The sequence below is a fragment of the Petromyzon marinus genome, chromosome 14 (assembly GCF_048934315.1).
Source record: "Petromyzon marinus isolate PM22_M1 ecotype Great Lakes invasive population chromosome 14, UKy_Petmar_22M1.pri1.0, whole genome shotgun sequence".
Taxonomy (NCBI): Eukaryota; Metazoa; Chordata; class Hyperoartia; order Petromyzontiformes; family Petromyzontidae; genus Petromyzon; species Petromyzon marinus.
This window is the reverse complement of record NC_133680.1, coordinates 8,618,692-8,632,366: the sequence shown is the minus strand read 5'-3', so window position 1 is coordinate 8,632,366 and position 13,675 is coordinate 8,618,692. Positions and strand designations below refer to the sequence as shown.

The window sequence follows — 13,675 nt, the reverse complement described above, 5'->3', positions numbered from 1 at the left end:
ATTGAAGCTAATTTTTCGGGCACTCGCATTCAAGAACAGAGAGCGACTTAACGCCAAATACAATTGGCAATGTGCCTACATCGCTTTATGCCTCTTCAGCCCCAACAGTTAAATTACTTATTAACCCGGAAACTTGCAAAACCCAGAGACTGTTTAAAACCACGTTTTGTAGAGGGACTTGAGGAAGGACGGCGGATGCTGAAGTTCAAACTCGTAAAATATTCTGCCTGTCGGACAACCCAACACAGTGCTGGGGGGGGGGGGGCGGGTGTGCATCGTAGCGATGTTAAACTTTCCTTGACGTTGCCCCTGCCGTGTGTCCTCAGGGAGATGTCGTACATCAAGATCTTCAACGTGGGCCGAGGCTTCCTGGTGAACCACGTGCAGGACCACGTGCAGAGCCGCATCGTCTACTACCTGATGAACATCCACGTGCAGCCGCGCTCCATCTACCTGTGCCGGCACGGGGAGTCAGAGCTCAACCTCAAGGGCCGCATCGGGGGCGACCTGGGACTGGCCGATCGCGGCAAGCAGGTGGGCACCGTCGTCGACGACGATCACTTTGTCACCGTCGCCACTCAGAATATCATCGCTATCGTTTTATCATGATAATGGGGTGGGAATGCTTACCGTCACCGCCATTATCACCATAGCCATTGTTTTTGTCGTTGTTTCATTTCAGTTGGAGCTCGGTACGGAGCACAAAATGCGACGTAGGGCGCGGGGTACAGAAACTCCACGGACATAAGTCCGACATAAGTCCGAAACGCTGTGCACCTGAGTTTAGAGAAGGCGGGAGATTGGGCTCGCAGCCTCATCATAGCCATTGTTATTACCCCAATCAAAACTATCTTTGTCATGCCAATTGTCATCATCATAGGCAAAGGCATCATTCTCAACACCACCAGACTTGATATCCCAATTCATATATCTTCAATTTCACTGTAATTGTGCTTGTCACTCATCATTGTGGTCATTCTCACCATCATCTTCGTCACCATTTTCATCACTTTGACTGCCTTCATCTGCACCGTCGTCGTCGTCGTCAGCTTCACTGTCTCATTACAGTTGTCTTCCTGGGTGCCATCATACTCGTGATTTTTATAATCCGCCCTTTGCTATTGCATTGCACTGTAAGTAAAACAATGACAGAAAACAATCTCCCGTCTCTCTTGGTCTCCTCATCTCCACAGTTCGCCAACGCGCTGAGCTCCTTCCTTTCGGAACAAAACATCAAGGACTTGAAGGTGTGGACGAGCCAAATGAAGAGGACCATCCAGACAGCCGAGGCTCTGAACACTACCTATGAGCAGTGGAAAGCTCTCAATGAGATTGACGCCGTAAGCTCTCCACGGATAAAACCATTTGGAAATGGGGGGTGGGGAGACATGTTTGCATTTCCAGGTTGTACCGCGTGACGTCCAACACGTGCTGGGAGCTTCTGGAAATGAAACTTCTGGAACGGAAGCTCCCAGCACGTGGGATGAAACGTCGGACATCGTGCTGAACAACACGCGCCGCCGTACATATCCATGTATGTTGAAGTTCTTTCGCACCGTACGTCGCCAGTCGTGCTCATGGGAGATGCGGAGGCAGGACAACAAACTAAGCTCAAAAAGCAGTTGTAAAGAAATTAGTTTTTAGTCTAAGATTTGAAAGTGCATAGCTCCAGTGGCTTCCTAATATCGAAAGGGAAGATCCTTCCAGACTGCCGCAGAAGCGCATATGAAAGGCACGCTCATCGGCCAGCCATGGAGCACAACTGCGAAAACTTACGTAGTGGTTTGACTTGTACGCTTTCGCGACCAATATTATTAATAATAAAGGTTTTTTGGGGAAAATGTGTTTTTTTTTTACATTTTGTTTGTGTTGCTTGTTCTCTCTTCCAGTTTAACACTTTTGTTGGCTCAGTTTTTTAACAACACATTCTTACGCAATCTTACAAAAAAAACCTTGATTGTGAATACGCAGCGGCGCTTGCTTCACGTTTAGCAGCAGCTGTTGTTTCTTTTCCCTCCCACGCGGTTTGTGGGGCAGGGAGTGTGCGAGGAGATGACATACGAGGAGATTCAGTCATCGTATCCCGACGAATTCGCCATGCGTGACCAAGACAAGTTCCACTACCGCTACCCCAAGGGGGAGGTGGGTATATTTGCGTGGGCGGTGACGGTAGCGTCAGAAGTGGTGAGCACATTGCATTTTTGTGGTCAGGAATCAACAAGAGTTTGATTCCCAACCTAGGCTAACATCAGTGGCGAGTGATATATCTCAGCCATAAGGTTGAGGAAAAAGACAAAAAATCTGATAAAAATTAAAACATAAATAAAAGAGTTTTTTTTTTTTAAACACAGTTGATGATCACATGCCCAAAGACCCAAAACATGTGGCCAGCAACACACAGCACTATAAAAGTTGTAATCGATAAGAGTTAATCCGTTTCTTGAATTGAACTGGGTTAAGAGAGCATGGAAAGAGAGGCTGTAGGATGGAATTGTGAAGTAATGCGAGGGACGAAGCAGACGGAGAATTGTTTCGACCCGCAGTGTGGTGGTTGAACGCAGTGTGTACAAGACCACAACCTGACAGGGTCGCTTACGTACGTTTACTTATCCAGTCATGCGTGTGTGCGTGTGTGTGCGTGTGTGTGCGTGTGTGTGTGTGTGTGGGCTCGTGTGTGTGTGTGTGCGTGCGTGCGTGTGTGTGCGTGGGCTCGTGCCACAGTCGTATCAGGATGTGGTCCACCGGCTGGAGCCGGTCATCATGGAGCTGGAGCGGCAGGAGAACGTGCTGGTCGTGTGCCACCAGGCCGTGATGCGCTGCCTGCTCGCGTACTTCCTCGACAAATCCTCCGGTAATAATGGGGTTTTTCCCCCTTTTTTCTGGCAACAAAACTGAAACCTTTTTTACAAGGATTCATGTCTGCATGAACCACAATACCTGCAGTCGAAATGCAAACAAAAAACATACTTTCGATTTAAAGCTTTCGTGACTGCAGGGATTCATCTTCTGGGTTCTTTCGGTAAAGTCACGTAGAATGGAGATAAAATAATAAAAATAATAACAGAATAAAATTCTCACGACGTTTCGGCCACAACACAAGTAGCCTTCCTCAGGGAAGAAACAGGACTGTCCGGAAGACAGTGCTGTCTTCCGGACAGTCCTGTTTCTTCACCTGAAGAAGGCTACTCGTGTTGTGGCCGAAACGTCGTGAGAATGTTATTGTCTTTATTTTTATTATTTTATCTCCATTCTGCGTGACTTTACCGAAATAACCCAGAAGAAAAAAACATGCTATGATAATATATGCATTCTCTTTGTTTTTTTTCGGTAAAGTCACGTAGGTAAAATAAAATAAAACAACTAAATTAAATCACGACGTTTTGGAGGCAACACAAGCTTCCGTCTTCAGGTGGAACAGTCACAGCAGAATATCTGTGTCAAGTGGACAGCTCTGAGACAGCCGGGATTATATACAGGTTAAGGGGGAGGGAGGAGCCAAGAAGGGACGTGGGTGGGGGGGAGGGCTGAGGTAAGTCGCCTTTTGTTATGCTGCAGGGGGTTCGGGGGTAGCGGTGGTGCACTGCACGAAAACGGGTAAAACACCCTTTTGTTATGCTGCAGGGGGTTCAGGGGGAGAGATGCACAAGTACACGCAACCCACTGAGAGCAATGGCAATGGCTGTACAATTATAAGGCAGCTAACGTTTGACTTGATTTATAACATCTTTCCAATGGTTGCTCAATTTGAAACCATCCTCTCGGTTGAAGTTGTCTGTTTGTATATCTGGATGGTACGGTCAGAGTATGCGTTCCTCTTGAGGGCCAGATGTACGTGTTTTAATTCACTGGTCAGGTGGTGTTGGTCAGAAATGCAATGAGTCCTATGATATAATGTTTTGATGAGAGAGTTCATTTGAGCCGGGTGGTGGTGGGAATCAGGCTTCAAGTATGAATCTGTGTGGGTGGACTTTCTTTACAGAAAGTATGAATCTGTGTGGGTGGACTTTCTTTACAGAAAGTCCACCCACACAGATTCATACTTGAAGCCTGATTCCCACCACCACCTGGCTCAAAATAACTCTCTCATCAAAACATTATACCATAGGGCTCATTGCATTTCTGACCAACACCACCTGACCAGTGAATTAAAACACGTACATCTGGCCCTCAAGAGGAACGGATACTCTGACCGTACCATCCGCCAAGCTGTTTCTCCCACCATACAGAAACAACCACCTGATAACTCCGATCAAAACCATCACACTGCCATACATAGCAGGCGTTACCAAAAAGATTTCCAAAATTCTAAACAAACACAAGATCCAGGTCCGGTTCAATACAGTACACAAAATCCGTGATCTGATCCCGTCCGTAAAGGATATCATTCCTGACTTAAAGTACCCCGGTGTTTACAAATTGAGTTGTACCTACGGTGACTGCTATATCGGGGAGACAAAACGACATATTTCTGACCGAATTCGCGAGCACAAATCAGATTTGAAACACGGCAGAACGAATTCTTCGGCCGTGGCTGATCATTGTTTCAACACAGCAGGTTATCATGACATTATTTTCTCTGATACCAAAGTACTATGCAAACCTCCCGGTTATTACCAAAGATTTGTCCATGAAGCTATCAAAATATACAAACATAGACACAACTTCAACCGAGAGGATGGTTTCAAATTGAGCAACTTTTGGAAAGATGTCATCAACCAAGTTAAACGTTAGCTGGGTTATAATTGTACAGCCGTTTCCGTTTATACCAGGATGGTGCCTGCGCTCGTACAGCACGCCATCGCCCTCCACCCGAACCCCCTGCAGCAAAAAGGGTGTTGTACTCGCTTTCTTGCAGTGCACCACCGCTCCCTCCGAACCCCCTGCATCATAACGAAAGGTGGGTTTTACCCGCTTTCTTGCAGTGCACCACCGCTCCCCCCGAACCCCCTACAGCATAACAAAAGGCGGCTTAACTTAGCCCTCCCCTCCCCACCCATGTCCCTTCCTGGCTCCTCCCCCCCCCCCCTTAATCTGTATATAATCTCGGGTATTCCAGAGCTGTTCATTTGAGGATACAGCGAATTTTGCTGTGTCTGTTCCACCTGAAGACGGAAGCTTGTGTTGCCCCCGAAACGTCGTGATTTAATTTAGTTGTTTTATTTTATTTTACCTACGTGACTTTACCGAAAAAACCAAAGAGTATACCTTTCTATACTTTAGTCTGTTTAACTGTCACCACCATGAGATGCTAGCCAGTTGATCACCTTCGTGTATGAACTAGCTCTCCTATGTGTACCTCCGATTAACACGGTTGGCTACGTACGGTGCGAAAGAAGTTCAACATACATACTTACGGGACTGGCTGTCCTATGTCCAGACTGGCTGTCCTATGGAGATTGTCCCTCCCAAAGATAACGGTTGCCAACAATACTGTCTTCGCTAACTACAATGGGTATCTCAATCTTTCCATAAGTATGCGTATACTGAAAATCAAAACAAAAATACATGCCAATGTGTGTTAAATGCAAATTGCGTGTTAAATGCATTGGAATTTGTTATTTTAATAGTACATCTTCACGCTTTTTCTCCACAGCTGAGCTTCCTTACCTGGAGTGTCCACTCCACACTGTGCTCAAGCTGACGCCAATAGCCTATGGTAGGTCACACCAAACTTAACGTTTGCATTGGTTGTGCTCACCAAATGCATTAAATTGTGGTTTTAAGGTCACCTATATGTCCTTTTGATGTCTATAATATTGCAGTTTCTATAAGTTCATAATGCAATAGAAACTGAAAAAATTGTTGAATTGGACTGCAGGTCCCTGGGTTATCTTGAATGGTTAAGATATTTTGACTTAACTTTCGTGACTGCAGGAATTCATATTCTTTGGTTCTTTCAGTAAAGTCACGTAGATAGAAAAATCATAATAATAAAATGAATAAAAATAACAAAAACACTAATGTAGACTAGCCTGGTTCTTAATTGGAGTGTATTGGAAGTCTAATGTAGACTGTAGCAATGGTTATTAAACCGGGTGAGTGTACTGGCAGTCTATAATGTACAGTCTACATTATAGACTGCCAGTACACTCACTCTGATTAAGAACCAAGGTATAGTCTACATTAGTGTTTTATTTGTAGTTTTTATTAAATTATTTTTTAATTCACTTTATTTTTATTCTCATTTTTCTATCTACGTGACTTGACCGAAATAACCAAAGAATATGGTTAAGATATGCTCCCACAAGCGATTTAACTCGCCCCCTGCTGGTCACTCTCAGCACGGTATTTAAAAGTTCAGACTTCCAAACGTTTTAAGTTTTGGATGTTCAGGTTTTTAATACCCCCATAATGCTATATACTGGCAAGAGCAGATCCGATACATTTATTGAATTGTGAAAATGTAACAGGAATTGTAGGTGGGAGTGAAAATTATCAATCGTCCAAACATCACAGCATCTTTTCTATTGTCAGTTTTTTTCTTTCTAAACGTGTAACTCCGATAAACACTCAAACTGATTATTCAACGACAGGGCATTGTTTATTGAATCTGTGCCTGCATATTGGCGCGTTTCCCCTATTGTCAGGTTGTCGAGTGGAGTCGTTTTTTCTCAACGTGGAGGCTGTGAACACGCACAGGGAAAAACCAGAGGTGAGATCCCCACCTTCCACACTGCCGAGCCCGGGGTCTAGCCTCTCCAATCGGCCATCGTCATCCAACATACTCGCACCGCTTGGGTAAAAATCCCAAAACGATTATTATTTATCATCAGCCATGATTTATCCACTACTGGATGGCAACGACTTGGGGGGAGGCTTTCCACCGTTGCCATCCCTCGTGATCTCACGATGCAGCAATCCACTTGGGCCCTCTACACAGGAGCCGATCGTATTGCTCCATCATCACAGTGCTCTTTTTCAGGCACCGTTGGGCTGCCGTTCCATCGTTAGTCTTGACCGTCGGCCGTCGGCCCTTCCAGAAGCGCATTCTGCCCAGGCCAACTTAGAATGTTTGATAAAGTAAGCGTTCCGTGCTTATTACTTGGACGTCGGCAACGAAAATAAAACAAAAGCTGAAAGGTGCTGCAAAGAAGCATTGGGGAGTGGAAGCTTAGAACTATATTGGGAGATGGTAGTGGAATTTGTCGGTCAAACAACAATCTTAATTCGAGACCTCACACTGACTCTTATGATGTGTAATACGGTAGGATAAAACATTTCATTTTGTATAAATTGCAGGTGTTTGGTCCAGTTTCAAGTTTATTTTAAACAGGTGAGAACTCAAGAGACCAGGATGGTCAAATTTGCAAGAGTGATCTTTGGCATTAGTTTGCCAGTCGGTGGCGATGATTGATATGTATAATCCAAGTTCAGTAATGTGCGGGTAATTTTTTGAATTTGGTAAATTTGAACCCTGACGCCGACAGAGCATCAGGGCCTCTTCAACATCCACTGTAAAGCAGACGGCATTTTGTTATGGTTATGACACCTGCATAAAAAAAATCAGGGCAGCCACCTGGATTCGAACCATGAACCTCTGCCTCCAATAGGTGGTAAACGTGCCACCGCTGGGCCATGTCACTACCCTTAATTTGTAGATGTCTTAAGTTAATGTATAGATGACCAAAACTGGGCCGGAGACCAGTCACCTTCATAGGACATCGCAGAATACCATCAACAGGTACTCTGTATAGATGTAAAATGTATTTTCTAAGAGCTCCATTGCTGGCTTTTAGTGACCTTCATCTCATGTCATATGTCCACCAGAGGCCATAGCGGTTGACCAACCGTGCGTTTAACGTCCCACGATTTTAATGAATTTTATTCACTCCCACCCGACCGATTGCGCAGAACGTGAGCGTCTCGCGCAAGTCATCCGAGGCTCTCAAGACGGTGCCGGCGCACGAATGAGGGAGCGGCCCACTGCCGGCCACCAGGGACTGTGCCACCACCCCTTCCCCTCCCTTCCCCAGCAGCAGCCGCCCCTCCCGCCAGCTGGACCCTGCTGTCCATCTCGCCCGCCGTCTCTTTCGCCTTCTCAAAAGTGCAGTTCTCTTTTGTCCAGCTGGACCGCAGCCATGGGGCGTCGCAGCCAGATTTGAACGTCGTGCGAGGACTTAATTTACAACGTTCACAAAGGGTTCTTGATTCTTCATTAAAACGCCACTTATGTGTTTTTATTAATACTTTTATACCACTGGAAGGAAATTACTTTTGCACATGATTAAGAACAAATTTTTGTTTTGGTCCGCATTGAAATATGGCACAGATTAAATTAGATGTTTTGAGTGTATATAGGGTCTATGTGGGTAATTATTTCTATTGTCTTAGACTACTTTGTCAGTACGTGTGGCCACATGTTCACAGCCAAATTGAACATGTGATTGTGCCATTTCCAGGGTAAAAGTGTGAGAGGTGTGTGGATTTCATCTAGTGTTGCTCCCGTGACATTTCATTGATCATGGGGTTTTGTGGTTGCTAGTGCTGAAGATAAAGACATTTTAGAACCGTATTCCTCGACATTAATTCTTGAAGCTGGTACAGGGTCTCCTGCCAAGTCTAAATTTGTGTCAGATTTAATACATACTCACACATACTATAATGCATAGTCTTGTATCAATCCATTGGGGAATAAAAGCCTCCCCATGCAATTCGGCAGGAATGGGGGTTGTTTTATGACTGTACTTCACGCTGGTCAGTGCGGATTTGGTCAAGATGGGTGTTCAGGATCGGTTCAGATATCACTCGTCACTGGTATTAGCCATGGCTGGGAATTGAACTCAGGTTTCTTATGAATGCTCTTATATGTCGGCATGATTGGTGTGCCCACGCTCCCTAGTCATGACGTCTCTATCTCTGTGTAGGATTTTGCAAGTGGCCCTTCAAAATTCCAGTGACTGCGTTTAGCCGAAGGGCTTCCGGATTAAGTAGATTTGAGTTTGTTGGATTGGTTAGGTCTTGTACCAGAAAAATGAGTTTATGCCTCATGAGTTGGTCCTAAATCTGGCAACTGTTTATCTAAAAAAACTTTAATATTACGAGTACTTGCATGCATGGTGATTTGACAGCGATGAGAATTTTGTTTTTTTAAAGATCCTGCGGTTTATGTTCTGGTGCTGCTGGCTGCACTGAAGTGTATGCTGTGACAGGGGATAGAGGCAGAAGCCAGATAAGATTTCATTTCTGCTTGAAAACTACTAATCTATGCACACAAGTCATTAAATGACCAATGCCCTAAAAAAACACATCTGCAAATTTGCGTGAAATAGTGTTTATACAATGTGCTGAATGAGCTATACTGCACAGTATACAAATTATTTTCAATGTACATATACGGATGTATGTATATGAGTATGAGCGGCCATTATCACCTGTGGACATTCTCAATCCACTACAGTTGTCCCATAATGCTAGATTTAAACTGTTAATTGTAATAATCTACAGGACTTTCTCAATCGCCTGCTGGAGAAAGGCCTCCCCATGCCGTATCGGTTCATTGCCGTTTTGTTTGACCATACTTCTGCACACTGACCACGCTGCTGGTCAGTGTGGGTTGGTGTGTGTGGGGGGTGGGTCCAGGACCAGTTCAGATGTCGGTCGCCACTCACATTAGTAGCAGCCGGGAATGGAACGCGCGTCGCCAGCTTCAGAACGCAGTGCGGCTAAACCACTGCGCAAACACAGTTAACATTATCTGATGCGAAATACGCCTGTTGACTTTTACAAAAATCGGCGACATCGGTACAGTTGATAGTTACTATTCACTCTTTCCTTTAATGTGAAAATACACAGAACGTCTGTCAGATTTCATTGGCATTTTCACAAGGGCAGTGTCACTGTGGCGTTGAGCCATGACATTGCTGTTGTACCTTACGATTTTGTGATAAAACGCCGCTATCCCCAACGCTGATCAAGGCAGGCTCAGGTTATACATAAAATAATGTATGACGTTTGAATTTCAGGGTTTCTGTGCAACAGAATGTTTTTTTATATATATTAGCTAAGGTTAGTATAGAGCGGGTTATTTGTAGTTGTCTATTGCATAGCCTTTGTTTGGTGTACAAAATGTGATAATTGAGTCTGTAAATTGAGTGTAAGTGATGTGATTTGACTTTAAATCAGCTGTTAATATGCGTATCATTAGTGCTGGGAAAGGAAATTGTGGTGTAAGTGGTGTAAATTGTCTCAAACATTTAATAGAAAATAAGACTTTCGATTTGACTGCATTACAAATCTTTTTGAGACGGTCTGTGTAAGAATGACGCAGGCAAACCAAACATTACATTGAAGCCTGCACACATGGGCTACCTTCAGAAAACCTTTGTGCCCATGCGTATTTGTGAGGGTTTTTTTTTATCAGCTTCACAGTGCCTGCTGCATTCGCACATATAACTTGCTTGTTGTCATCGTAATCCGCAACCAAAACCTGTTTCTTGCAGGGTTGGGGTGTGCGTTTTGAGGCCACACTGTGATCGTATGCGAGATGCAATTCGTTTGTTTAGCTAAAGTTATTTGCGAAATGCTTATTTGGATATTTGGGATAAAAAGTCATCCCCGGACGGTAGTGGGCATCTTGGTTGGAAGTCGAGGTTGGTTGTTGAATTTTAATCGAACTACCTCTTCTGTAATCTAAGAAGCAATAACATGAAGATAAATACTTGCCAATTGTGTTAGGAGTCTTGATCGGAACGGACATCTGCCACTGCAGGATAAGATCATTTCTTCTTAGGTTGGAAAGTCTCGCAAACTGTCAAGTTTGTATTGTTAGGCCCCAACAGCTGTAACACACGAAGAAAACCAATTCCCTAAATTGATTCAATTGATGTGTGTCCATTGTACAAGTCGTATCCATGTGCAAGATTACAACATTGGTAGAAATGAGGTTTAGTTTTTTTATCTAAGGGGTTGGTAAAAAGTATTGGGAAATCGGAGAAGGGAAATGTGATGGTACATTGGATTTTAATTCTTGAAGCTTGGGCTTGCAAGAAACTTGTGAAGTGGTGAATTTTATGTTTCAATCTAACTTAAGTGTAGCATTTATTGTAATAACTTACCACGTCTTTAATTTTCATTTTAAACCACTTACCAAAACAGCTGAATGTAGGATATAACGTTATTTATAAACAGCCACAATTGGCAAAAAAAAAATCCGTGATGACAAATTAATGAAAACCTTTTCCTTGACATTTATTTTGGGAGAAACACAACTCCAAATAAAGACCTAACAAATCCTGTGAACATTATGAAGATGAAACCCATTTGAAGAGGTGATTGTGTAGTGCTTTAGGCATACATAGGCAGGATATTACATCGTTGATACGCACAATAAGCAGGTTGCCTTCCCGTATTGGCTGGTGCTACATCCAGCAAATATATAACTGTTGAAACGCAAATCTTTATTGTTGTAAAGCATTTTCTTGCATAGGGGCCATCCATTTAGTAGGTACGCAAAATTCCGTCACCTGTACGCACGCGGACTTTTTACCCCCCCCCCCAACCTGCGTACGTACGCCTGGCGCGCACCCCCTATAGAACGTTCGATATTTAATCGACGCAGAAACGATCAAGGATTAATAATATTAACGTGTTCTTTCGGTAAAGTCACTTAGGTATAAAAAATAATAGATCACGACGTTTCGATCGCAACACAAGCGACCGATCGCAACACAAGCGACCTCTCACCTGAAGACAGTCGCTTGTGTTGCGATCGAAACGTCGTGATTCATTATTTTGTCTACCTACGTGACTTTATCGAAAGAACCAAAGAGTGGATTCCTGCAGCCCACGAAAGCTTCAAATCAAGATTAACGTGCTTAAGCAAACATATAGTCCACCGCCGGCTGTGTTAAATAATAAAAATGCCGTCCGCTAGGTTCAAACGCCGACTGAACCCAGTGGAACAGGTGACGACGCATTATAGGGGTTTCGTCAACAGGCGCAGTGTCATGCTGAAGCACAGCAGCGTGATAGCTGCAGTCTGCTGGGCCACCGTCTCAAGATCCACAGCGTCGCTGGCGTCGTCATCATCATCATCGTACAGCTTTTGATTGTTATCACTGTCAGAAGACTCCTTAGCGTGAATGCGCTGGTGTCGTTTGACACTGGCCTGCGGCAGCTAAAACCTTGAGCCAGGGGCAGTCTGCAGTGAGGAGTCCAGATTGCAGGATGTGTGACCCATGGGGCAGGCCGCCAGAATATTGAGCTGCGTGATAGCTGCAGTCAGGGGCACGGTGGCACACAAGTGACACCTCTCCCACAGTCCCACTTCTCCCGGCAGTACTTGTTGTCCGACGGCTGAAGAAACTGAACTGTGGCTCATTTGAAGGCCAATGTAGACAAATTATTTATCGAGGCTTCAACCCCCTCCGTTTCCTATGCGTACATTGTCAGTAGACCCCTCATACGCAAGCGTACGCATTTGGGTTAACCCCCTCCACCCTCCATGCGTACGTACTAGATGGATGGCCCCATACTGGCTTGAAATTACACTTAATGTTTTTGAACACAAACGTGGATAATGCAGCCTTCTCTTAAGGCAGTTTCAGCTTAAGGCAATCACAATGGGTATATCAATGCATTGACTGCGAGCGATTGTTAAGCTCGCGATACCGCCAACGACTAGCGCGTGTAATGGATGCTTTTAAATGCGTATGTGTCTGTGTACCTGGTTAATAAAACCGCTGCAGCCACTAAAAACATTTGGTCAAACATTCAGTAATGTTATTGGATACACCTGTCGATTGGTTATTCACATGGGATGGTGTGATGTCTGGCCAGCGTGGGAGACTGCCAATTGCTGTCTATAGGGGGCCCTCTGGAGAGCTCCCTCTTGTGTAGACCCTTCCACCAGCAGTGGCATGAGCAAGACTTTGCAGGGCTGCGCCTTTAATTTTTATAACGAGCTTGCGTTCGATGTGGCTTTGGTGTAACGCAGCGGCCTAGGAGGCAGGGATTCGGCCACCCACTTCCCTTGCTGACCAGCTGTATTGGAGGCGGAAATATGCACACTATCCCACCAGAAGAGACTCGGCCTATTTTAATCCACTCGGTAACTGTTTGGAGATGTTATAGTTGTGCAATGTATACAAGAATGCCATATGTACCACTTTTTTGTATGCATATTTTAAGTTATGCTGTGCGTGGCACAATGTGTTTAGAAGCTTTACGGGAACGTCTGCCAACAATGGTAGATGTAATTGTGCCGGGAATTGTGAAATTCATCAACAACCGGACCTTGAACGTTGGAATGCTCGTAGCCGGGTGCATTTTTATAATCCTGTTTGGTTGCGGCACTGTTGGTTGGTGAGCAAGTGCTGGAGTTGTACTGCTGTATGGGTCATATCTCGGATGCATGGACTTGCAATGTCTGAAAGCAATTAGCGCAACATAAATTTTTACTGATGTATTAATGGTGCAATAAACTTTTTTTTTCAAATACACAAGCACAGCGATGTTTCATCTATGATTAAACTTACGTCAACATTTTTTGCCATTACATGAAAATATTTTGCAAAGTAAATTTCACGTGTTTGGAAATAAATGAGAATGTATTGGCATTTTTTTCAATTACATTGGAATCCCTTCATTTCACTGGAATGAAGACCTCCTTCCAGCTGCTGCCATCTCACATGATCCTGCAAAGTAATCCAATATATATTTAAAATCGAATTACATA

The 13,675-nt window shown here is 44.2% G+C and overlaps 1 protein-coding gene across 2 annotated transcripts in view; it reads left to right on the top strand.

Annotated features, from left to right (window-relative positions):
- Nucleotides 1-13,442, top strand: part of LOC116942350 (6-phosphofructo-2-kinase/fructose-2,6-bisphosphatase 4-like) — a 35,470-nt gene extending 22,028 nt beyond the window's left edge. For both annotated transcript variants that reach the window (XM_032954138.2, XM_032954139.2), the window contains exons 8-14: nucleotides 327-534; nucleotides 1,194-1,340; nucleotides 2,038-2,142; nucleotides 2,722-2,851; nucleotides 5,594-5,656; nucleotides 6,588-6,652; nucleotides 7,852-13,442. In XM_032954138.2, the coding sequence (XP_032810029.2) occupies nucleotides 327-534; nucleotides 1,194-1,340; nucleotides 2,038-2,142; nucleotides 2,722-2,851; nucleotides 5,594-5,656; nucleotides 6,588-6,652; nucleotides 7,852-7,911 (778 nt within the window). In that variant the 3' untranslated portion in view covers nucleotides 7,912-13,442. The remainder of the gene's footprint in view (nucleotides 1-326; nucleotides 535-1,193; nucleotides 1,341-2,037; nucleotides 2,143-2,721; nucleotides 2,852-5,593; nucleotides 5,657-6,587; nucleotides 6,653-7,851) is intronic.
- The last annotated feature ends 233 nt before the right edge of the window (nucleotides 13,443-13,675 follow it).